Raw genomic sequence first — 26648 nt, forward strand, 5'->3', positions numbered from 1 at the left:
CTAGTTCATACACATGGTGGTCTTACTCAAGTGTTGATTTCAACATACCCATCAATGTACATGAAACCAAAGGCACAGGCACACAAACAAATTAAAAATAACAAGTGGTCCTGCATGAGCTACTGTGCAGTACCCAATGTCTGCATTTACTAAGTGATACGCAAAAAAGAAATGAGATTTAGCTTCTCCCTGTTTCAGTGAGCCTCAGAAGACAACACAGGATGAAGTGAGCAGCTTGCTAACATGTAGTGAGTTTGGGGAAAATCAAGGTGTCTTTTCAATATCATTACCAGGCTGTACCCCAACTAGCTCTTCAACTCAAATTTGTCACTCTGTGTGTCCTCCCCCAAAAAAGGTGCACATGAAGGTATATTTGCAGGCAGCAGCTGATAATTGAAACCTTCATCTCATTCAAGTAAGGCGGCCTAACGCTCAGCTTCCATATCCCTGAACGAATGTATTGACAGGACGTGTGTTAGGGAGAATCATCAATAGCTACTATGACTAAAGGGAGAAGATGGTTATTTATGAATGTGGCCTTCCACTAGTTAAAGATGTTGTTGGCAATAAAAAGTCCTTTGCAGATGTGGTCTTGCTTTGAGATGTGCCTGTAATTCAAACCCATTGCTATACTGTAAACAGAACTCAAAGATCATGAAATTATCACAAGATGTCAATGAAAACATAATGGAGAAGAGCAAATTCACAGCCAACAAGCCCTGATGAAGGTTTTGGGAGTGGCCTTACAGAAAGTATAGCACTTCTCCTTTGGATTTATCTTCTGTTTCCAGTGTGTATAATAAAAGAGGGAAAGGGGGACCAGATCATTAGTACATATTAGCTTTCGTTCTCTCAAATTCAGGTAACCATATTCCCATGGAACAAATGAATTATTATAAACCTTGCCTGGTTTTATGCATTCTACAATCTGCTTTCAGTATGCATTAAGATAGTTACAAATAAATTAGTGCAGAATGACTTCTGTGTCAATGGATCCTAACTCTGTACTACCCCAGTCATTTTATAAATCATATTACTTTGCACCACACTGCATTTACCACTTTGCTCCATTGCTCAGAGGGCTTCTTCATCTGCTGTCATCTCCACATTTATATGCTGAGATGTACTCATGACCAAACTTGCAACTTAAATGTAGCATTCTTGTTATAACAGCATCATACTATGCCTTGGGCACCTGTCTAAAGCCCTGACTTTCACAAAAGAAAAGGAGATTTCCTTTTTCACCCTCTTCACATGCCAGCATATAGTTCAGATGCAAATAAAGACCTACTTCTCCAGCAGACTGTTTTGTGTTTGACTAGCTGTACATCACTGCATACACACAAAGGAACCCTCCTGAAACATAGGCCATTGTACTGGGGTACAGGATATGGATTTACGAGTGAACTCTAAGCTCAGATGAAAATCTGGGGTTAAATCATTCATGCTGATGCAGGCTAACACTCTTACTCAGAATCTGGTTCCTCCTGGAAGTTTGCAAATCTTGGAGAAGTTTTCTTAAGTTGCAAGAGGAAGTTGCAAGAGTTCTCAAAAAAAATCAGGCAGTGCTGAATCGGGTGCCAGTAAATTACACCAGCAGAAATGAAGTCTTGCGCTATTTCATCTTTACAGGGATACTAGAAGAACATTCAGCACTAACTGTGTAAGTACTCATGTGACAAACAACCTTGTCTTGTCCTCACTGATGCAAGTAGCAGAACCTCCCTCAACTCCAAGTCTGTAAGATCATGCTTTAGGTTCTGGCACTTCACAGAGGTCTATTTATAAATGGTTTATTTTACTTAATTTTAAACTCTGTGTTAATTATATTCCTTTGAGGGCATGAATCTAGGGCAAGCGTGTTCCAGTTGATTTCTCACCCAGCTTAGTAAACTGTTCCAAGCAACTGTTGCAATTTGGGATACATGCGAGGGCACCAAAGAGTATTATGCGAACCAACAAGTTTGCTGCAAATATGATAAATAGAACTAAAAAGAGATGTATCATGAGATCATGAGCAATTTTTTGAGGTTTTTAGATGAAGTCCTTGAGAAAAGATTTTTTTTAATAGATACGAGCAGCTCTGCACAAGCCTACCAAACATATCCTGAAGGACTACAAACTGCCACTGATCAAGGTTTGAAAGCCAGGAGTGTAAAGACAGAAGCACACTTCAGCTGAAGTCTTGGGGAACTACACTCTCAAGCTGGGGTGACAGTAAGAGTGTAAAAGGAAATACATTACTGAATGAACATGGAGTAAGCATTCACATACAATTTTCTAAGCAGCTTTCCACATTTGTTGCATGCATGAGAAGTTTCTCTACAGTTAACCAAAATTAAAAATATTTTACATTCTTTCCATTTTCAGAGAGGAGAGAGAGTGGGAATTCAGAAATCCTCTTGAGGGAGGGTTGTGAATCATTGGTGTGACAGTTCACTTGATTTTCCTCCCTCAAACGTTCTAAAGATGAACTGGAGACCTTGGATTTTAAACACATGTATATCTTTCTCAAGAGCAAGAATTAACAGAGTTCCCCAAATCACCAGGACAGCAGCAATGCAAGAATATTAACTTGATTAAAGTTCTTTTATATTTGAGAGAAGTTCTTCTACACTAAACAGAAGTTCTGAGTAGAGAACTGATTTGAAGAACCAAGTTGCACTTGCTCAATAGGTTAATTTATTTCATTTTCAGAAACCAATTAATACTTTGACCGCTGCTACTATTTTGACTTTGCCTTGATATTTCTTGTTTTCTATCTATAAAAACAACCAAAATTTCTGTAATCACAATGTATCATTACTGAATTGCACAGCATTTAGTATTTTCTGTTGTTCCTAGTTCTGTTTAATGGTCATAGCAAGTTCCATGAACCAGGCTCTGATCCTGTAATTGACTGACCACAACTTGCAGGAGCTCTGCAGACTTTGAGCAACTCACACCAGGACTTTCTGCACAAAGTTCAGGGCACAGACCTTAAAAAGCAGGACAGCATGCATGACAATTTTGGCAGATTTAGACTCGCAGTAAACTGGACGTCCATGACAAGAACTATTTTCACATTCATACTGCACCCTACAAGAATTTCACAGCACTATTATTATGACCATACTGGCTGCTCATTAAAGTTTATAACCTTTATAACTTCAAATATCAAATATATAGCTCATAGGCAGGCCATCTGATTACACTGTATCTAAAAGAATCATCTTAGACTGTGCACAAGCCCCATTGTTTATATATGATTTCATCACTCATGGCCCACACAGTTCATTTTCCAAGCAAGAACCAAGAATAAATCAGTGGTCACAATGGTTACCTGAGTTTGTTTCAGGAGAACTGTAATGAGTCCACAATGAACTGACATTTGAATTCCACAAAATTAAGCACTGTGCAAAGAAGATGCCTCAAAAACCAGTAAGACTGCTTCGTTGTTGGGCATGCATGGGAAGTTCTTAGGACAACACAAACCATATTAGAAAAGGCGTAGGACAGGAGGCTGAAATCTCTGAGAAGTCAGAATTGGGGTTGATGCTGAGAAATAAATGAAGAGAGAAGACTGCAGAAGCAGAGAGATGAAAGGAGAATAACCAATCAAATACGAATGGAAAGGATGGTTAACTAACAGAGTAGAGACAATTACAGTCCCTAGGAGAGCCTATTTTCTCAATCAGTATGACAAGATACAAAACACGCAATAAACATAATATAGTCACATCACTGAAACTGTATTCTGTGCTCAAAGGAGAAATTATTTTCCTGTGTCATACCAAAACAAGAATCCTGATATTTTTGCTTTTATTGCAGGAGCAAGTAAAAGGACTTCCTACCCATCTAAACCTAGGAGGAAAAAGTGCCAATGTACACAGTCAAATACATAACAGAAGATAGTACTGTTCTGATCTCTGATTCAAATAAGCTAACCAAATGCCAAATTTTGCATTTTCTGGCACTTGTGTCCAATGCCCTCACCCTTGCTTAAATGCTCCCTTGAGAGCAGAAACATCTCACCTGAAGCACCTTTCTCCCGCTTGTTCACTCTACCAGCCAAATTTGAAGTCAGTTCTTCAAAGCTTGTACTGCCTCTCAAAGCTTCATTTCTTAAGTTTCACTTTCTGTGAGGACAGAGCGCATGGGTCATGTTGACACTGAGGAGCACAGCATGGAGATCCTGGAACAAGAGCTGCTGCCTTAGAACCACACCCCCACAACACCAAGCCTTGGTTTCTTTTTCACAGGCCAGCACACATGCCAGTAATTCCATGCTCTGCTTCACCAAACCAGGTGTATTTACAGGGATAGTCCACGCTGGCTCAAAAACCTTTCACATGTGCCAGCAGACGGCACAGAAAAACCTCCTGCGTACAAATGAAGAAATGAAACTTGACCAGAGAAGGTTGAAGCAACAACACAGGGGTACCTGACAATCCATGCCAACAATTTGCAAGATGGAAAGTAACCTGTTTCAAGTCAGGTTGAGGTCACCACTTTAAATCAGGTGTGGTAAACAGTGGCAGTTGTCCGGAAAGATAGATTACACCTACACCTAATACATATTTGAGATAGGAGAGTCTTGCTGGCCATCTACAGAAGTACAAAGCTGCCCTTTAAAGAGGCGTAGGCTTTCCTTAGAACACTGTGAAGACCATGTTAGTACTGCCAGGTTGGGATTCCACTGGACTTTATACCTCTTCAAAAGACTGGGGGTACATATTCCTGGGCACAAGTTCCCTGATAAGGTAGCACAAGTAGATTACAAGTGATAATTTTATGATGAAAGGTGCTGAGGTTTATTTTTCTGGAAGGGGAAAAAGAAAAGTTGCCGCACACATCTCTAAATCAGGAGATTAAATAAACAGCTTATACCACTGACAGTCCTGAAGACAAAGCTGGAGAGAAAGAAACAAAAGAATGGTGTTGGGGAAATGGAAGAACGATGGGAGAAGAAAAAAAGAAATGGCGGTAGGAAGGGAGTAATGTTACAGCAGGATAAAGACTGAAACATGGCTATTTCCAGGAACCTGGGGAGAAAAAGCCCCTAACAAACAGCACATCATTACTAATGAAGACATTTGAAGCAGCATGGCTCAAAGATTTTTTCAGACGCATCGGTAAGTGTCATGGCAGAGGGATGGGAACTGCTACCAAGGAAATGTAGTGGGAGATTTTCAGAAGAGGCAAGCTCTGCTGGTCTGCTGCCTAGCAGGAGTGCTGCTATGCACCGCCTGCCTAGCAGAAACCATCAGTCAGGCCATCTACATCCCAAAAGAAAAGGGCTTCACATCCACCTCAGTATAACCCTGTGCTTCTCCATAGGTGCCAGGACAGCTGCCGCAATCCCTCTTGCAGCCAGTGCTAGTACAGCTGGAAATCAGTGATGCAGCAAAGGCTTTGCAAGACAGAAAAGGGAAGACAAAGTGCCACACCAGCAGAAGAGTTGCTTAAAAGGCAAACTCTCCTACACCCTTCGTGGGCTGCAATGCTTCTCTCTAGCCTTTGCATAGTTTAGCAGATCTTTTGCAACAGTAGGTCTGTAGTTACAAAAATGTACTTTTAATCCCATTTGCATGCTCTGCTACGCCATGACAGCACATTCAAATGATTCTTGCAATGTGTTTTGAACAAGCTGAACCCAGAACATCCAACGTAGGATTTCCTCTTTCTCCTGCCCATCCCCTTCCTGTGTGTTTACGAAAAACTTTCACTTCCCCAGTGGTACCGACACCAGCTCTGGTGATCACTTAATCCTGTTCTCCAGCTCTCATCCACTCACACCTAAATCACAACTACCCTAGGGCATTCAGCACGTACTGAAGGGTTTTAGAAATCCCATCAAGACACATGGTAAGGCTAGGGTTGCCCTGGAGAAAACCATTTGCCGTCCACAGGATCTAATGAATATAAGCCTCTTGATGCTAGCAAGGGATACTCGAGCAGGCAATTTCATTAAATGCAATAGATGCACTGCTACCCAGATCTTTTCCTACTCAGTTGATACCACTGGGAAATACTTTCTTTGTCTGAACAGAGTAAAACTTAGTCACAGGTCAGACCTACTGATTTATAAATACGTTATCATTATGTAGAAATTCACTCAAACATACTTTTTACCTTTCAATATTAATTTTGTTCTAAGTCTCTAGTACACTCATACATGGAAAGAACAAACCTTCTTAGCTGCCAAATATATTTCTGCACTAAGCCCTGTAATACCGTATTGTTTTAGTTTACGCCCACAAAAAAAGCTTGAATAAGATTTCGTTAAACAATTGATCAAACAGGTTTGTATACGCCTATCTGTACAAACTAGGGAAGGAACCATGAAAGGCAAAGCAATATATTATAGGTGCCACATCAGAAAGCCCACTTAACAGAGTAGGTTTTTGCTGATGAACTTCCTGAAACGTCTTTCTGTTAAACCAACAAAGGAGTAGTTAAGAACACATGCCAGAGGGAGTCCATTCCCTCCAAACTCGTATCACGTTCAGGCTTCCAGTAGCCTTCTAAAATAGAGAAAACTGCAGAAAACACCATTCCAGAGGAGTAGCTGCATCCCATACTTTGACTCCTGTGGTGAGGTGGTGAGCTATCACATTTTCCAGTTTAAGATCACACGCACAATTTGCTATCACAGGCACTTTCAAGAAATAGCTTGGTCACAAGTAAAAAGAACGCTTTTGCAAATGGAAGTAGCAAGTTCTACAACATATCAACCACAATTCAGACAGGAAGAAGTAGCCTCATGCTACACGCAGCTGAGACCATAGAGGAAGAAGGACACATTGTTCAGGCTGTTTATCATTTGCGTCCTTTGAACTGAAGAAGTAAGATAGTATGCTGCGCAAACACAGGAACCAATTGTAGATACTTAAGATGCCAGCAGTTTGAAAAAGATAGACAATGCTGACCTAAGGGATAGTGAATGCTGGCCTGAATGGTGCTAGCCTGCCCTCTTCCCCCCCCAGAAATGAGATCTACCCTTTCCCCCCTTCACCTTTCCCTGGTGTCTTCCTCCTTCTCTCCCCAGCAAAGTGTTACTGTTAAAATGCCATCTCTCTGACATTCTGACAACAAAACTAACTGATCTATTTACCTCTATTAGTTCTTTAGGGCACACAACAAATATGACTACCTCATTAATAGTAGGAGGAAATACTTCCAACACAAGATGAAATCTGCCTCTGCATTTCATTCTGTGAACCCACATTTTCAGGAAAGATGTCAAATGCAACCATGAATGATTCACCCTCGGAAATTACAGCATTTAATGACAATGTCAACAGGAAATGTATTTGAATCAGGCAAAAATAAATATGAAAGCACAGACCATTCCATCCTTCCCTGAAGGACAATTAAGTTAAAACTAGGAACAGTCACAGTAAGGAAATTTAGATTGTATTTACCTTTTATTAGCAGAAGCTGACTTCTTTGAGAAGGTGCCATTAGTGTTTACAGTATGGCAGTCTCCTCCTCCTTGTATGCTTCACTGAAGACTGCTTTCAATACAAATATCATTTGACATTTTTTATCTACATAGTTTCCTGTGGCATGGCCCAGCAAGTCTGGAAGCCTTTCTGTCTATACCATCTCTAGCACTCCTACCCTCTCATGAAAGAGGGGACACCAATAAATGGGAGAAATAGGAAGTAGGAATATGATCAGCAGGAGGAAAATCCTAATTCTTAGCTGGGCAACTGGTTCTTCTACAGAAGGAAGCTGTTATCCTTGGAGATACAAATCCCATAGGGGTAAAATAACAATAAATACTACGTAACAGATCCGCATGGTTTGGTGTAATTCTTTACACACTCAACTCCATAGCTTCAGAAGGAATTATATCACCTACTGCACAAAAAGCTCAAAAAACCCTCAAGATCCCCAGTCAATCCTTGCATTAGCATGTGGCAGCTCACATCCTTTAGGGATCACTGGTGCTGCAGAAATACACCTCTGTGTAGAGCCATGCTACTAGAGAAGGGTGCTAGGAATTCCAGAGTACAACTAATGCCCACCTCATGCCTGCCTGTCTGTCTTTTTCTTTCTTTCTTCCTTATCTGCTTGTTTTCTGTGTTCATTCAGTTTTGCAAAGGGCTCCCTGAACCCCAAGAGTAAAAATGGCTCTACAATTCCCTGGACACATGAATTAAAGTCCCTCAGTCACTCAGAATATTGGGAAGGAGGAAAGACCACCCACGCAGCCACCCACACCCCCTGCCAGATCACCTAGCCCTTTGAGAAAAATAAAAATCGGTTCACGGTCAACATGCTTCCATCCAAAAACCACAAAGATGCCCGTTAAGATTCCAAATAACACGCAAAAGTACAGATAGGAAAATATCTCCTTTTTTTGACAGAAATGGAATCGCATCTGAGATTAAATAACTGCAGCTCTTAAACTTCCCTGAATAGCTACAGAGAGGTCAAACGCTTGCTCTCTGATGTGCAGCACAAGAAGGGTCAGGTGTAGCATCTCTGGTCTTGTGAGCCACCCCCCTGAAGATCAGGTACTAAGCTGAGCCAGGAGGACCTTCGACCTTTTTCACTGCCCATTTCAAGAATTGCTTCCTGCAACACTTGCTGCTCTATGATGCCATTTATCTTACAAGAGTCAACAAGACCATAGGAAGAAAGCTCACTATAAATTACATAGATAAAATGGAGGTGGGGAGAAAGTATTATGACAGTTCTGTATTCATAAATGTTTACATATTCATAAATACATGCAAGAAAGAATTGCACATTTACGGAAACTGTCTTGAAAAGGTAACATTAAAACCCAGAATATTAAACATTTTAACGGCAATGGAGTTTAACTTTGTCTGTGAAATTTCATGATTAACTCCACTGTCAGAGAAAGTCATTGAGTAACTCCACCAGTCAAGAAACTTACAAGGAAAGGCCTAAGCCGTACCTTGTCCTCTGAATATTTATACAGGAAAAAACACACTTTTTACTCAAAAAAACTACAGGAGAAAAGCAGAACAACTCCAAGCCAGCCAGCGACTACACAAAGAAAGAAGATCAGTTCTACAACTTTACAGTTAAAAAAAAATAAATATCTCAACAGCACACAATTAAACCGAACTTGTTTAACTACATTATTAAATCAAGAATTCCTCTCTAACTAGTCTGTATTTCACAAAGCTGAAATAAAGCTATAAATCTCAGAAGAGATCCATAGGAGGAGACATCTGTGATCTCAGAGTTCATAAATTCTAATCCTTGCCCAAGATTAACAGTACCTAACTTATTTCTAGCCTGTTACTGCTTTTTCAGAGAAAACTATTCAATTTTTTCTCGATACTTTCACTGCTCTTGATGGTACTTATTATAAAGATACAAAGTCCCAACACATAAAAGATAAGTAACACCTACTCTGTGTTCAGTTTCACAGAAACACAATTTGACATTCCCTTTGGTAAAACCGAGCTACATTTTCCCAACGTCGCTTTGCAATTTCCCAACAAAAACCTTCATCCTTTTTTTTTTTTTTTAACTAACTCTTTAGTGATAGTATGATGAGTGCAGACTGATCTACGTGGCACTCACATCTGCAGATACTTGCAACTAATATTAAGATTTCTAAATTACAAAAGTCTTCCAGGTACTTTATGGGATCAAGCTAAAAAATGTAATTTCTGATTTGTATTACAATGTGCTAAAATACGTTAAGATTGATCAGACCATTTTTTTTCAAAGGTGGGAATGAAAGCCAAGAGGTGGGGTATTGATTTGGGGTTTCAGACGAAACAACAGAAGGATAACCCAACCTTTGTGCTCCCTGTGTATACCCACAGCAAGGTGATCTGACCAAACAAGTGTGAAGTGTTAATCTCTTTGGTCTTCACTGCCAACAGAGAGGAGTGAGGCAGCAAGATGAGTTCTTGCAAAGCCACTCACTGCAAACACATAAAAGATGCAATTTCAAAGAAAAGTCTTAACTGCTTTACTGAAGGTACGGCATCACCTAGGAAGATCTAGCTTGACTTTCAGCTCCTACATTAAAACTGGAAGGAGAAAACCCCTCAAGTCCGTTCCATAGGCACACTGTACCGTTACAACAGTAGTCAGCAAGAAACACTGTGCATGGAACACCACAGTACCGTTTTCTCCTCTTAAGCTAAAGCACATTTGAACAGACAGCTAAGAGAAAGCAGCTCTAACTTGGAAGATGCTCCAGGAATTACTCTCCTGGAAAAAAAGCTGCCTAAGAAGGAATACCCGGAGGCCGCACTGCCCCTCCTAAGCCAAGGCTATCGGCTTGGCTTGGAGCACCGACGGCAGGCTTGGGTCAGCCAGTTTCACACGCTTTCGGGCACGAAGCAGCCAGAAGCGCCCCAGCCCTCACGGCCACAGCAGAAGCCGGGCAAAGCGGCATCCAGGTAAGCCGTGCTTTCGAGAATGACCTTTTTTTTTTTTTTTTCCCCCAAACGCCGTATTTCCTTTAAGACCCCATCCAGTCCTACCGGGAAGGTCAGGCGGCGGCAGCACCTCCTCCGGGAGGCAGAAGCGCGGGCGAGGCGCCCCTGAAAGCGCCGTGTACCCGCCGTGCCGGGGGCTGGGAGCCGGCCCGGCCGGGCACCCCCCGCCGCCGCGCCCCCGCGGGAGCAGCCGGGAGAGCCGGGGCCACCGCCCCCGCCGCCCCCGCCTGCCGCTCCCGGCGCTGCCGCCCGGCGGGGTGACGGGCGAAGGCACTTACTTTCCCGGGTGCGAAAGTTGAGCGGCAGCGAGCGAACTCCGCGGTTACCGCCGGGGCGCCGAGAGGGCTGTCCCGGGGGCGGCGGGGCCGGGCCGGGCCGGGCTGGGCTGGGCTCGGCGTGCGGCGGGGCGCGGCGCTGCGGCCCCGCCGGCCGGGAGAGGGGGGCACCGGCGGAGGGACCCGGCTCGGCCGGCGGCGGTTGGTTCGCGGCCGCCCGGCTGTACTTCCTGGTGCCGGGCGCGATTTGCATGCGGGGCTGCGAGGGGAGCGCGGGGCGCGGGGGGGCGGCCCCGCCAGCGGCCCCGCCACCACCGGCCCCCGCCACCACCGGCCCTGCCCCCGGCCCCTGCCGCTGGCCCCGGCGGTTGCCGGCGGGGAGGGGGGCGCAGCTCCGCCGGCGTGGAACCGCGGGGCGCCGGGCGCAGGGGGGGCCGCGGCGGGGCTGTGCGGGGCCGTGCCTGTGCCGGGCCGCCTCGGGGCCGGCGGGGCGGCTGCGGCCCGGGAGCGGGTGCCCTTGTGCCCCGCGGCAAGCGCCGTGAGGTGAACCGGCAGCTGGTAACGGTTGCGGCTGAACAAAAGCGCGTTAGCCCCAGAGGCAAAACAGAGAAGGCGGCCTTGTGCCACCAGCAGCCTAAATAAACACCGTGAGCTTCTAAACTCAGCTACAGCAACTTCTGAGGTCCGTTGGAGGCTGGGTTGGGAGAAAACAGAGAACAAGTAAGGTTAACTTTTTTATTTTTTAAGATTGATTCACTGGCCTGTTGAAATGTGAAATAGAATCTTGTAGGTCAGCAACGCAGGAAATATGAATGTGTGGCTATGGCGCCCAGCGGATGCAGGTGAGAAGCTCTGCAGGGACCAGCGTCAGGTGTGGTGTGCGTGCTGCCAGATTGCCTGGGCGACTGTGATTCCACAGGCAGAATTTCCAAAGAAAAGCATGTAAGCTTTCCGTATAAAGCGTTGAAGACAGCAGAACATATTTGTGGAACCCAGTGATGCTGGGTACAAGGTGCAAGATGCTCAAAGGTACCTCCATACCCTTTCTTGAAGTCCACCAGTGAGGCCCAACTGAGCTGAAGCAGGCTGGGGAGCGGGCGAGGACTTCTGCAGGGCATCCGAATAGCTAAAAATGGCTCAATGCAGCCCACAGCCTCTGGGTTAAAGAGGCAATCCTGATTCACATCAGTATGATTTACAGATCTTTGGCACTGATGTAAACGCCTGCCACTCGTGGGGATGTCCAACTGCCACAATCACTTTACTCTAGTATGTGCTACAGTCCTGTCTCAAGGCTGTGACTCCAGCACACGGGCCACTGCCTTGATCCCCTAGAAGACTCGGTCCATAGAAGCAGTCAGACCATAACCTGTCACATTTCTAAATCAGTCCCAGGTGTCCCCGCTCTGAAAAGCATTGGGCAATAGTTGCTTGTCTTCTTTGCATGATATCATCAGTGATTAAAATCATGTCATGTAGGTACCAGCCTCTAAAAATACTGTAGGGTGAGACAGTAAGGGATTCCTTCCAGTTCTATTAATAAAAAGTCAGTAAATATTTCCTCCCTTCCCCTAACTTGTGTAAAGGTGTTTAAAAGGAAAGGGAAAAAAACCAACCCAAAACCCCCACACAACCAAACTACAAAACATCCTTTTTCTTTATGAAAAGTTTATACAAAAAGGAAAGATCTGGTCTAATGTACATTGTCTTAGGTTTACGGATTTTCTTTGGTTGGAAGTTCGGATTCCAAAAGTTTATGTAAAATGAGCTATTTCTGTTTGGAAGTGCTATCACACAGGCTCAAGGGACATGTGCCTCATGTTTCCATTTTCCTCTATATGGTAAGTACCTTGATGTTGTATCTTTCTTCTTGGAGAGGAGAAATGGTGCACAGATCCCACACCTCTCTTGGCCTCCCTCGTTTCCTCCCTATTTCTTTTCATTATCAAGTATTCTGCTGGGTTTAGAATCCAACTTCTTCTATCACAGCATTACTGAAAATAAAACAAAAATTAATTTTGTAAATGCTTAATAGAGTCTAGCAGTCTACTAAAATACAATCTTACCTATAATGTGAATAATTTTGAAAAATAAAAAAAAATTGCTGAATTACCCTAAATAGGCTGCTGTGTAATAGTGGAATGAGGAGGCATAGCACAAACTCATCAGTTCTGCCCTGAAAGAACTAATATGAAGTAAGGTTGGAGCAAAATAAGTACACTGTACTTGATAAGAAGAAAAAACAAAGACAAGTTGTTGGTATCATCTGAAATAAGTCACTGTTTTACACATCCTCATTCCCATGGGTAAGAGGAATATGTACAAAATCTACCTTAGAAAGCATAAGCAGGGAAGGAACTCTCTCTCATTACATATTCACCAAAAGGGGAAAAAAGCTGGTTCCAGCTTCCCTACATCTGTAGATCTGCTGTTCATTACATGTTTTAGATGTTGTTGCGTATAGATCAAGAAATTTGGGGGTGGTTTAAAACAGGGCAAGAAAGAAACTTCAAGCCTGGCACTGAAGTGGAAGTCCTTGTACAAAGGGCTGTGAGTCACATGCATTAGCCAGCTAGCGTTCATGCTCAGCCACTGATTTTCCACTTTAGTCAGATTTGACTCCCAGACTACGTCTCCGCTGCTGAACTAAGCATGGCTGCAAGGCAGTGCTTCAGTACTGGGGCCAGCTGAGTCCTGGGACGCTGTCAGTCTGTGTCACTGCTCTCAGCATCAAGAACATGGGGACTCCACCAAACTAGTGGTTGAATAGTCCCTGGCCCAAGTTAACTTCCAGATCAGCTCTGGAAATTTTTTGAGAGTGGTAAGTGCCAAGTGCCCTGGGCCAAGGATCAATTCAGCAATTTGTCAGTAGGCTCAGAGGACTGTCCAGGAATATTCCCTTGGGCGCCATAGATTACTGGCCTATACATAGCCCTGTAGACTCCAGACCAGTCCAGCTACGCACCCATGTAAGTAGCTGCTGATCATTGTTTGGCTTTGGATCTGGGAGCATGAAGTGGCACAAACTGTAAGGAACAGTGGCTCTGGGCAGTAAATGAAACCTTGTCACGGACAATGAAAACAGGCAGCAAACTTCACACTCTTGTTTTTGTACATTCCTTAATCTCATCATTGCTGAGCACTTTCCACAGTACGCTTGAATCCAAAAACAGAGCACTAATAGACCAATGCTAGTTAGTCATGAAAGTGTAAGTGGCTTAGCCAGAGCAGTAATTTCAGAGAGATCCCAAGGACCACCTGGGTTCACTTAATAAAGAAAAAGCATGGAAAAGATCACTTTGTTCAAAACTAGGTTACAAGGATTTAAATTCCTCATAGAAAAACAGGGAAAGAGAGAGCAAAGATACGTGTAAAACTAAAACATTGAGACATCTGGCTTTTTTGAATGATCCAGAGTTTTGGAAACTTGTTCCCAATTTGTTGACACAGTAAAATGTCTTTTCTCTAGAAATTCCAGTATTTACATGCTCACTGCTTGCATTGTTTTCCCTGTATTTTATTTCTTCCTCAAGGGATTATCATAAAGTAGTTAAAGCCTAAATTGTTAACCTGCTTTATAATAATGTAGCAATTTTTAAACAAATAGTGAAGAGCGGATTATAAAAAATGAGATCCAAGTCACACAGTCATTCTTCACACAATGTTGTTGGAGAAAAAAAACCACCAAAGCCTCAGAAAATAAAAGCAGTATATTTTGGCATTCATTTTGCATTGTTTCTTTTCTTATTGTGACTTACGATTTTAGAGAAAGCCATATTGACCTATGTAAGAAGAATATTTACAAATTTTATTCAAAGAAATGTGCTCTGTGTGATAAAGACTGTTTGCTTTTGTTTGTTCAAAAAAAAGTAATATAGGAAATACATGTTGCTTTCAAGTATGAAGCAACAAGTTAATGCACTCTTATGTGTGGATATACAGCAGTTCCTGTTCTTATTTCCAGTTTGGAGCCTGGGAAAATAAGTTCTGCAACACTGAAGAAAAATGAAAACAACAACAACAACAAAGAAATCTTAATTTTAATTGTAGTTCCATTGTGAGATTATTTGAAATGTATCCCATTAATTTACAATCTTGACTAATTTTATGGCTAAAATTTTGGAAATTATTTTAAGACACTTTGGGGAATACTGCAGAGATCCCTATATTGACTCAACCTGCGTTTGACCTTTCATTCAGACTAACACTACACATACTCAGCATGTTAAATTAGGGAAAACTGGCATCTTTCCTGTAGACAGTGGTCTGCCTAATGCACAGCTGCTTACCTTTTATTACACTGATATTTTCTGGCCATAATTCCTAAATTCACCCTTTTTTATTTAATCTTGTTATTTCTAATGCCCATGAACGTCCCATAATAATATAGCATATAATAGAAAGTGTGCTTGTTTTGAGGTACTCTAATTCTGAAAGTTAATAAAAGGTGCTTCTTCTGCGTCTTTGCTGATTTTAAATATTTTACTCACCTGCCATTACCCTTTTTTATACATAGGTATCTTTCCCATTTTATTTTCATTTGTTTCATGGCTGTGAGCAGAAAAACCGTTAGCGAATCAAAATGTGCCCAACACTGGAAACCAATTTGAGAATCTGTTGCAATGAGCTAGGTTGTGTTGGTGGCATGGCACTGGTGAGTATCCTGATGGAGACTGAAAATAGCCTATGTGCACTCTACAGAATATTCTGATTGCCTTTCTGTAGAAATGATAGCTCAAATAAAGACTCGTCTTGGTTCTCATGGGTATCATCTTACTCACAGATCCAAGAAAACCAGCTGGACTTAGGGGTTCTTCACAGCTCATTCACGTAGGCAATGTTAAGAGGAGCTGACAAGAACTGGGTCCAGGAGCCCTCTGCTTTCAAAGATTTGTGACCATTTGCAGGTATTATTACTGGTCTGAAGAGGCTGCCCACACTATTAAAGGATGTGTTTAATTTATACTTGATTTGGTACACCGTTCTGTGATCGCTGAGATTTAATTACCTGAAAGAACAGATTTGAGATAGTTCAGGAGCAGGTGTATGGTCATTTCAAATTAGCAACACAGTGGTAATATTTTTGGTTTGTTTGTTTGCTGCCTTGTACTCTGGGGATTACACCTAGTGTCACCATCCTGGATGGGTGTCCAGCCTGTATCTTGCCTGTCCTGCACCAGATGAATTGTTAGTTTAGAAGCAACGACAGGTGAATTGTTAGTTTAGAAGCAACATGGTGTTTCTGGAGGCAGCTTCTGGAGTGGGCTGTTCTCAAAGGGTAGCTTTCCCTTTTCGAAGATCAGCCAGTTGCTACGGAAAATTTCCTCACGGGGAGGCACTGGACTGTCATGAGCATTGCCGCTGTGCAAGAGCAGCGCAGCGTTCAAGCTGCCCTTGAACAGCTGCAGTAGTGGTAGGCAGGCAGTCCCATTCCTGGTCACAGCCATACAGCAGATATCCATGTGCCAAGTGCAGCTTTCATTTTCCTCTGGTAAGGAACAGAGCATCAGGCAATGTATGTGGATGTTGAGTTAATGAAGTCAGAGCTAGTAGCACTGATGAAAACATTTGGTATGAATTAAAGTTATCAACCCCCTCCCCCTGTTGCACAGGGTTTGTAAGAAGTAGCTCTTATCTGGGACAGAAGATAGTGATCACTGGGCTACCACTGAGCATTAACAGGAAGGTTGCCTCGGTTATATGAAACCTGGAGACACCACCTAACTTTCGCTGGTGCATTACCCATCAGCCTGGGCTCAGGAAGGTGACAGCTACCTGTGTGAGTTAGGAGGTGACACCTGCCACTCATAAAGTTCTCAGCACGCATCCTCTGTGGACACGGAGGACATGTTGGAAGGCCCTGCTACCTGTAATGGCAACATGGTAGAGTGGTCTTTTTATTTAGTCTCCTGACCTGGCACAATTTTTCATCAGTAGAAATGCTGAGAGGAGCCATCGTGGATCATTACAGTTACCTCACTGCTGTCAGCTCAGGCTGGCTGGCCTGGCGAGGCATCTAGCACTCACATCTTTCATATCTCCTGCCAGCCGGACGCTGTGCAGCCATGCCAAGTACAAACCTGCTGCTGAGCCCATTTAGAGCAATGGAGCTGCTGAATCACCCTCATACTGGGTGAGCCTGCTTACATCCTCTTGCATTTAGCAGCAACATCGCTGTTGCTGGAACCTCTTGAATTACGGCCTCACGGTAGGGCTGCAAAATGGCTGTGCGGTATGTCTGAAGGGATGATGGGGAGCTACGGAACTGCCTTTCTGAGCCAGGCTCCTGTTTGCATGCCGTGTCCTTCACAGAAACTTGGAGATCCAAAACAGCAGATGGTGGAGAGGTAGGAGTGTAACAAGTGGAACTACAGCCAGTCCCTCTACCAGCTGCAGCTTTCTTGTTTCCTGTGAAAAATGGGAGGGTCACATTGTCAGGGACAACCTGACTAATGGTTTTCTGCTGAGTGGCTGACAGCTGTTTGCTGTAACTTGAAATCAAGCCTATGCTGGACATGAGCAGTAAATCAACTTTTCTCTGACTTTCCTGTTCCCAGTTGCTGTTTCCCCCTGAAGCCCTTTGTATCCCATTCTTGGAGCCAGGCCCTACTGGCTTTGAAATCCCAGCTGCGCCATCCTGTCCGCTGCAGCAATGCAGCTCTTCGCCCCAGGCTTTGAAATGTTCAAAATGTCAACCCTTAACATCTCTGATGCCATCCAGCCCTGTTGTGAAAGCCCCCAAATAATGCTTTCATCTGGAAACAAATGAAAAGTAGGAGGTAATTGAAAAACAAAGGCAAAAAGAAAATAAAATCTTGGACAAAACTGGACACAGCAACTATTTCCAGACTTACTTGAAGTGTGGAAGATGGGCCCTGACTGAGTCCTTGTGCAGTGAAAAAGCATATACATTTCTGAAAGGGTGCATGGCATAACTACTGCCTTTGAGACAGAAAATAAGTTGACTCGCAACAGGTTGTAGCATGGATCTCATACAGTGTCTCCTGCAGGTGAGGCCCGCTCTATTAGGAGTTGTTCCTTAGCAGCTGCTGAGCCTTGGGTAAGTTATCTGGTGTGGAGGTGTTTAGGATAGGATATGAAGGGTTGGGAAGGCTGTCTGAGGTAGCAGGAGATTCTGAGGGAGTAGGAATGACTGATGCTTGTTATGGTCACTACCAACCTACTCTGAGTCTATGCTAACACTTGTGATCTCAACAGCAGCTGCATTTATCACCTGGCTCCACTCTTTGGATGTCCTAGGATACTTTATTTAGCCCAGGACAGAGTCTGTTCTTATCATCACAACCACCTCTTTCCTCCATCCACACATTTGCTGTCACAGAACTACCAGGCTTACTGGCTATCATACGCACCTTGTGCTTGCTGTTCTGCTTTCTGCCACAGTCAGCAGAACTGGTTTAGTTACTCAATGAAAATAATCCTTGTTCCTTCCTTAGCTAGACAGGTCATTAACCTTTCCAAAGGTTATTTGAAGGTGTACACCAGCAGCTTCTGCCCTGCCTGGATGAGCTCAACTGTTGGCAGCTTCCATGTGCATATTCTTTGGGTGGGTTGCTCCTAAGCCATGAAGCACTGTGGACTGGAGTCAGTGAGAGATGGCAAGCCTATGTTGGTGTTAGACTTGGGGAAAAGGAGATCTCCAAAGATGAGTGGAAGCATACACGTTTCTGAAGCGATGTGTGGCATGATCTACTGGCTTTGAGACAGAAAATAAACCAACTTGCAACAAGATGGAGGGCAGTAAAGGCAGATTGCTCCAGTGGTGAAACCTCTTCTACTTCACAGACAAGCCTAACGCTTAATTATCTGGCAAGTGGCTCTTTCCAAAGGAGGGGACTGCCGCTGGGACATAGTGGGATCACAGGCCTGGAAGTCTTGAAGGAGTATGACATGCAGTTCAACCTAACTATTGACCAAAGTACGGTGGTGCAGGGATCGGAGGGACACTCTGGGTAGTAATGGAGAGGAGGTACCATATGGCACAAGCCTGGGACAAACCAAGGCAGAAGCCGCCGGCACAGACTTAGGAGCGTGCAAGAGTTAGGAAGCAGCATTCCTCAGGTACCAGTTAGTTGGTTAGTAAAGTGCTTGGGACCAGAATGAATGCTTAAAAATTGCTGAGATAACCCAGGAAAAAAAAAAAAAAAAAGCAAGCCTTGGAGCATTTGGGAATAGATGGGGCCATTCTTTCCTTTCCACTGTTGCCCCTAACCACCTTGCAGAACTTCTGAGACATGTCTTTTGCCCTTAACTTTCCCAGCTCCCTTTGATGTCCCCACTGAAGCATCTGTGGGAAATGATGAACTGTATCTTGATACGTGTTGCCCACATCTGCAGCACGGTGCAGTGTAAGGGGTGGTTTTTGAGGCACATCAGCTAGATCTATGGCTTGACCTTAATTAGCTTGGCTGTGGGTCAGTGAGTGTGCTGGCAGATTGGTTGTGTGAACACTGAGGCAAAGGCAAGGGTTAAGGAAAGATCTGATGAAAGGCAGGAATCTAGGATAAGATCTGTGACAAAGAAGCCTAACTGGTGAGTGTCCATTAGAGATGGCCAACACATGTAGATTGCAAGTAACATCCAAGGATCATTACCTTTGAATAGAATGAGTAGGGCAGAGGCAAGAGGGCATTGAGGCAGACTCTTGGGATGGTGCTAGCTGAGAGAGACCCACTGAATTTATACTACAGCAAAGCCAGCTTAAAATTCATTGATATGAATTTAATCCATCAAAACTTTCTACTGTATGTATCAGGGCAGAGCTTTGTCTTAGACAGCCACTGTAATTTGGGTCCAGTAGTACTTAAAATGAGGTTTACTGTTGTGTTGGAGCACAGCCTTAGAGGCAAGGGTGGCACTATAAATACAACTCAAATGTCAAAAGCAATTTAAGCCTGAGCTGTGGGGGGATTAGGCTAATCTTGTAGATGGCATGCATGTTAAGAGATGTCTGATTAATTAAATTAATTTTCATTCATATGAGGTAAAATGGCAAGCATATGGACATTTTTTTTTCCTGTGGTCTGTACTGTGACATAAAATGTTATTAAATAGCTTTCATGAATAAATCAGACAGTTCACATTACTAACGTAAGGATATTAGTGCAACCTGCAACTAGGTTCCACACATATGCATCTACTGCTCTCATTAAGGCAGCCCTCTTGCTCAGAAAGGGTTAAATTTAAGTGAGCTGGTACTCAGAAGTAAATCAAGTTTGCCTCCAAAAAGAAACACAGAGGTGCACTGTGTAGTCCCCCAATGCACAGAAATTATACATTACATTAGGCATGCAAATTGCCTAATGATAAGTGTGGCCAATTTGATGTTTGTGTGTATATATCATATAAATCAGCATTTCTTCAGGTGCGGCTGTGAGGGTGCTGGTGAAATGTGCAAGCTCAGAGATAAACTGAAGGAACCCAGTCTTTAACGTTCTTAACTAAAATATGTGATACGCAGTAGATTCTAATCTAATTCTAATCTACTACCCAAATTACTGTACAGACAGTTTTTCAAACCTTTTGATTTGTGCTAAATAAAGCTGGTGAAAGTAGGTAGAAAAACCCATTGTTCTGGGCCTGAGAAATCAAAAGGTTCATTTATCTTTTCCATGTCTTCCACCGCCTAGGAAAGCCACCAAACAGGGAGCTACAAGGAGAGCGGAGGGTATCAGAACCATGCAGAAGTAGTTGTGGCTGCTAAGGGTCTCCCAGCACCTTAGATATCATCACCGAAAGAGCTCAACTGGATTCTATCTCTTTCAGGCTCTTAAATGGGCTCAGATAGGACACAGCTGACCATATCTGACTCTGCATGTTCTCTTGCACCTCTGACTTCTGATACCCTCTTCAATCTGGCATTTAGACTTAATAAGAGTTTATAGAGCTATGAAGATTTTAGTGCTCTCTGTAAATTTTCTAATGCTTTTTATTGTTAACATTATTATTTCATATAGATCACAGTTTTAGATAACTCGACACTTATTTAGATGATTAAGCAAGCAGATTAGTCATAAAAAGATTTTAGAAGTGGAAAAAAAAACATCCACAGCAGAGAAAGATATATGCTTCATAATCTGCAGATATAGCTGCAAATGTAAAATATCTACTTGACCAAGTAATACACTAAATGAGAAAAAAACTATCAGACAACCCCTAAAACCATATAGTGGATTAGATTTGTAGATAATTACACAAATGTTTTTTGTAAAAAGTCATATGTGCACACATTTTTAAAAGTGATAGGTGTTGTCCGATTGCTCTTTGAGTGACATTACTCAAAATGCTGCTCTGCTCTGCACAAATGTAGTGCATTGCCAGGGACTGACATTACCTGGCCTCCAAAGTAGCTGCCTATCCTGATGTGTCAAGTTAATGTCTGCCAGCTGTGGTGATGAGGTCATTAAACAACATCCAGTTGATTTGTCAAGATCATGATCAGAGGAATGGTTTGCAGCAGTCCCAAAGCAGTAGAAGAAATTTCTATTAGTGACAGCTACAGCTCTGACAACCATTTTGAGCAAAAACTGCCAAGTGGCTCTTACGCCACTAAGCTAGAGAGTGGCTTTCAGAAGATGAGGATGCTTCAAAATGGGAATGTGACTGCACAGCAAGCACATGGCCATGCCTGCTGTAATAAAGAAAATCAAGGAATCAGAGCCTGGGCGTCACTATCTGCCACCCCTGCACCTGTGTCTCACGGTTGTCTGTCTCAGACATCTGTGTCTGTGAGAGAATAAGTGTAATGCAAAAACCAGTATCACTCACTTTTCTGGGTAACTTATCTTATGTGAATAACTTCCCATTTCATACTCTCCATAATTTATACACAGTATTGCAAAATTAATTAGAATTTTAGTAAGCCATTTTTGAAAGAAATCCATGTCAACATTAACCTTTAAAATGAATCAGTGGAATAACAGCGCACTCAGATAAAAGCTTTTTGGGCCAAATTCTTCAGATGCTCTAGTAACAGCTAATACAGGGCACAGCTGGAACTACGTGGCCACTTCCCTCATGCTATTTTTTTGCCTACCTTCCATTTTCTTTTGTGTACAGTATTCTAATTGCTCTGGGCTTTGCTTTTTGAAGGTTTCCCTCCTCATTCTCTTTTGTCTCCTAACTTTTCTCCCATCCTATTATTTTTTCCCTTTTCCTCATCAGGGATCAATTTGCATATTGGAGTAGGTTCAGCAGAGGGCCACAAAGATGATTAGAGAACTGGACCACATGACGTATGAGGAGGAGCTGAGTCCCACGTTCATCATGGAGAAGAGATGGGTCGGTGAAGGTCTCATTGTAGTCTTCAGCTACTTGAAGATGTGTTATAGAGCAGAAGGTGCCAGACTTTTAGAGGTACAGAGTGAAATGACAAGAGGCAATGGCCAAAGTTAAAGCAACAAAAATTCTAGATGGATCTAAGAAAAAATATTTTCTCCATGAGAGTGGTTAAACCTGCAACAGGTGCCTAGAGAGCCCGTAGGAAGCTCATCCTGGAAGATACTCAGAACTCCTAGACAGGGACTTCAGCAACCTGATCTAACTTGGAAGCTCAGCCTGATTTGAGTGGGAAGTTGAAGTCCAATGTAAATTAATCTGCGATTCTGACCTCAAATCTCTGGTCTGCTAATCTCCATTTCCTGAAGGCCACCTTCTCAGATAAGATTCCCTTTAACCCACCCCACTCAAGCCCTCTGCCCTACCCCATCAGCTATCAGCAACGCTGGCCCCAAAGGGAGATCACACTTTGATTCACGTGCACACCTTCCACTCAGCGATTTTTCATCATGTTCTCCCATCCCCTGTTGTCTTTCAACTGGAGGAAGTTACTTTAGCTCTTAATTGCTCTGCAGGTAGTGGCTGGAAGAAATCTATTGAACAATAAGAAAAGTTCTGTGAGAGTCACACCCAGCTTGTTGCACACGGGGTTGAGCCCACCCATCCAGATTGCACCCAGATGCTATATCCAGTGCTGGCACAGGACAGCACTGTCTTACACTGTGTGCAGCTGTTTCCCTGCTTGATATTTGGAAGCCAGATTTAGAAATAAGGCTCTTAACATCCAGTTTAGTATAATGGCAAGAATAGCAAAATCCTGATGAAAAAACATAAAATACTAACAAAGGTATTAAACAACGTTTGCTCTCATCCAGGTATATTACTTATGTATCAGGCAAAGTGTATGAAAAATAAATGCTATTAATTAATTGCATAGGTTAACCTTGCCTGCCAGAGCAAAGTTTCTGTGCTCCATTTAAAGTCAAAGGCTGAATGGCATTTAAAAATCAAACATCAAAATAGCAAGTATCTGAGAACTGCTTGGTAGCTGTAGTCAGTAATATATTGTTTCTTGAAAGGCGAGTTATGAATTGCAGTTAGTAAGAATCTGGTTTTGACTACCAACAACGACACTAACTTGCTATTACAGCAAAAAGCTGCAATAGGGCGAAGTTAAGACTACTTGCTAATTGTAAGCACACAGAGAAACCTAACAAGCTGATGCTTCCTGAAAGAATTAGCCCAGAACAGAAACTGCTAAGAATAATAAAAATATTAAATTATAGCACTTAGAAATGTCGTTGGCCAGACAGATCCCTCAGGCATGGCAGATAAAGTCTTCAGGGACTAAGCAGCCCATTTACCATGACCTCGTGGCTTCCCCCTCATCTATGCAGTGGAGAAAACAAATGAAGATAAATAGGAACCAGTGAGGGCTACTTCTTTAAAAAGGAAAACATTGAAAATCTCTGTGAAGGAGTCCCACGTGACTCCCACTGCTCAATGAAACTGTCAGGTTGAACGAGACAGCCACAGGAAAGAGGGACTCAGTGGTGTAGAGGACTTCTCCACCAAGCAGCCAGACTTCGGTGGCATATGCGGGGAGGGAGCTGACCAGGAGCTCCCAAGCCTTTGTGGACCTTCAGATGGGGAGTGTGTGAATGTGCTGAAGTCTGAGGGGAAGCCAGGGCCCCCAGTTATGGCGGGAAGCTCCAGCCCCATTCCCAGGACAGCTTTCCTGGGTATCACACGCGTGAGGGGGAGTATGACTGCCACACTGTCCTGCGGCAGGACATGAAGGCAGGTGTTCATGAGGCACAGAGCCATCTGCAGAACAGTCTGATGATTATCGTTCGGCTGGCTGTGTGGGTGAAGGGAAGGCTGTGCAGAGGTGAGCTGTGCAATCCAGACTCGGCTCCAAGGAGGTCAGGAAGCACCTGCGCAGGACAGCCACACTAGGCGCCTACCTCTGCCAGCAGCTGCCTACAGCCTTCTGCGGCTGAGTGCATCAGCTGGGATCAAACTTCTGTGCAGAGGGGTCACACAGCATCTGCCAAAGCCTTGTGCAACTGCAGGCACAGGCCACAGCTTCTGGGAGGCAACAATGCATCACCTCCCTGGACACTGCCGCTCTGCAGCTACAGGCTCCATCACCGAAAACATCCAGCCCCAGGAGACTGGGACAAAGCCAAGCCATGAAAGGACAGTTTCCTCCTTTTCTTTATCATTCTCCTGCATTGTCTAAAAAAGACAATGTGAACCCTGAGGATGGTTTGTGCTGTATTTCAGGAAGGGGACAGTGGTGACCCCCATTTAAGCCATCTACCAGTTCTCTGACAGAGATACATTTTGGCTCGACTGAAGTAGGCTAGGTTGGGACAGCGGGTGGAGAATTACCTACTCTCTCATGCAAAAAACCAGCATGCAGCTTCTGAACACGCTGCTGCGTATGCTTTGTGAGTATCGTGCTTCTTGACATTAACCAGTATGTGGGTTAGGTTGAAACAGGCTTTACAAATATAAACACAATGATAAATGTAAAAACTAACAAACAGCAGCATAACATAAACTCTCCCTTCCTAGCTTCACTATTTATTTTCTGTGACAATTTAAAAAAAAAAGATTTCAATTAACAAGTCAGAAAATACTGTTTTTGTGAGCTGGCTCAACTGTGTCAATCATCAAAGCTAAAGGAAACGAGTACAACCCTGTTAGGCGTGCTCCGAAGTACAAAGAGAAGTAAAGGATTGCAGTGATTACACCAGACTAGGTGATGAGAACCTACTAGAAAAGTGATACTGCAATCACCAATGACAAACACTGAAGGCAGGTTAGTGGGTAAACTAAAGAGCGTTCCCAGCTATTACAGAAATTAAAACAGCATCCGGAACAAAGCAACACTTTCTTTCCTGTGGCATTTTTCACAGCATGATTTACCAAGCCAACTAAACCAAAGGTTTTAGAAAGCAATAGTGTGAGAACAATTAGGAGAGGAAGATAATGTTCAGGTAACATTTGAAGAAAAGGAGGGAAAACCTGAATTATTCAGGAAAGTTATTGCAATTAAAAGGGAGAAAAAGAAAAGGCTCTATACTACTAGTGTTGAACAGCCTCAACAGAGGTTGCAGAACCTGAAGCTGGATGAAAGAAGAGCTCAAGGGTTAGGAGGGCTGTTGAGAAATCAATATCAACATTTACCTTTTGGTCAGGGCTAGAAAGTAATCTTTAAAGTGGTTCCTGGAATTAGGAGGCTGAAGCTTTTCCACCCACACCAGCATTAGTTACTGCAATAGGACTTCAAGGTTTGGAGCTGGGGCTTTTTGAGGGTAAGTAAACATGCATACAAGTCAATCTAGAGACAGTCCCTGCCCCAGAGACTTCTCAGTCTAGACTTAAAGCATTAATCTGATGTGGAAAGCAGACAGGGAGTGGAAGATGTTCTGTTGACACAAACTGTTGTGAAAAAGATGGCACTGGAAGAGGACAGGAGAATCGGTGATTGGCAAGTGGAAAAAAAGTTTGCCGATATAAAGAACAAAATGCCTGCTGCCAACACACCTGTGACCAGATCAGGAAAAAACTCAAAGAATGAGGCAGTGGGAGAAGTGAAGATAAGAGGTAACTAAAAGAGCTACAACAAACTTCTCACCCTGGAGAATATGTTGATGTAAACAGAAAACAAAACCAAGGAGCCTTATCTTTATTGTTCTGCCTCCTGAGACTGTATGTGTATGGGAGAGAGAGGAAGAACTGTGCCACAATTAAACATGCATGATAGCAGTTAGACACTGACTTTTCCTCATTTTGCTGTCAGGTCATGAAGTTATGAGACATTTATTGACAGATTTGGTTCCTGGTAATTATTAATGGAGTTTATTGAAACCACGACCACAGCTGAAGACCACTGTGCTACCTACTGTGTAAACACAAAAAGGCATTGCTTGACACTAAGTAAAGGGAATACATAAGTGGCAATGAAAAATTAAATAAAATCCTCTGCACCTCAGTAACACACAACCATTCCAGTTTCATCAGCTTCTAAGTGTCACAGTAGGGACAAGTCTTGAAAAGGGATATTGAGGAGACGAATTTCAGAGGGTTCCAGTTATTTCATGTGAAGTCATGCCTCTGAAATTTTGTCAGGAATTATTGCTGCAAGTTAGGCTTTATTCTTTTGTTATCTCTCCACTAATTCTCTTTCACTTTGTCTGGCACCATAAAGCTGTCTGTTTAATTTTTGGTGATTACATATGTGTACGCACACACATGCAAACTGTTTCTCAGGCTTACTCTAAGATTTCTGACTAGATGTTTATCTACTTGATATCAGATATTTTTGTCCCAAGGCCTTTGGGTAAGATCAGATCAACTTTTGATAGATCTAAGGTTCAAAGCTCTGTTTGTACTTGCACAAAGAGCAGAAAGAAGAAAGCTTTTTTTTTTTTTTGGCCAGTTTTTCAACTTTTCCTTCTTTCTCTGCTACCTTTAAGTATGCCAGCTCCAGGATCAGAATTATTGTGTTCTGATTTATTGTTTTCTTTTTTTTAGGAGCAGGAATTTTTTTTTACTTCAGTTATGCTACTCTTACTGGTATTCTTGTCAGCTGTAACCCTTTATGAGCATCCAAAAGAAAGAAATCTCTTAGAAATTC

At 43.1% G+C, this 26648-nt stretch overlaps 1 protein-coding gene and 2 long non-coding RNA genes across 6 annotated transcripts in view; 2 read left to right on the forward strand and 1 right to left on the reverse strand.

The window, feature by feature from the left end:
• Window positions 1–10963, reverse strand: part of LYN (LYN proto-oncogene, Src family tyrosine kinase) — a 53438-nt gene extending 42475 nt beyond the window's left edge. For 2 of the 4 annotated variants that reach the window (XM_055800275.1, XM_013301870.3), the window contains exon 1: window positions 10470–10695. Coding sequence is in view for 2 of the 4 variants with exons in the window: in XM_055800272.1 (XP_055656247.1) it covers window positions 10703–10952 (250 nt within the window). In the remaining 2 variants the exon portion in view is untranslated. The other 2 variants (XM_055800272.1, XM_055800271.1) reach the window with 2 other exon arrangements.
• Window positions 7457–21999, forward strand: LOC129784169 (uncharacterized). The gene is made up of 2 exons (XR_008746605.1): window positions 7457–10385; window positions 21884–21999. It is a non-coding gene; the product is annotated as an uncharacterized LOC129784169 (long non-coding RNA).
• On the forward strand, window positions 11365–14876 carry LOC129784167 (uncharacterized). Its single transcript, XR_008746603.1, has 2 exons — window positions 11365–12540; window positions 14664–14876. It is a non-coding gene; the product is annotated as an uncharacterized LOC129784167 (long non-coding RNA).
• Window positions 22000–26648: the final 4649 nt, after the last annotated feature.

Source organism: Falco peregrinus, chromosome 3 (assembly GCF_023634155.1).
Source record: "Falco peregrinus isolate bFalPer1 chromosome 3, bFalPer1.pri, whole genome shotgun sequence".
Taxonomy (NCBI): Eukaryota; Metazoa; Chordata; class Aves; order Falconiformes; family Falconidae; genus Falco; species Falco peregrinus.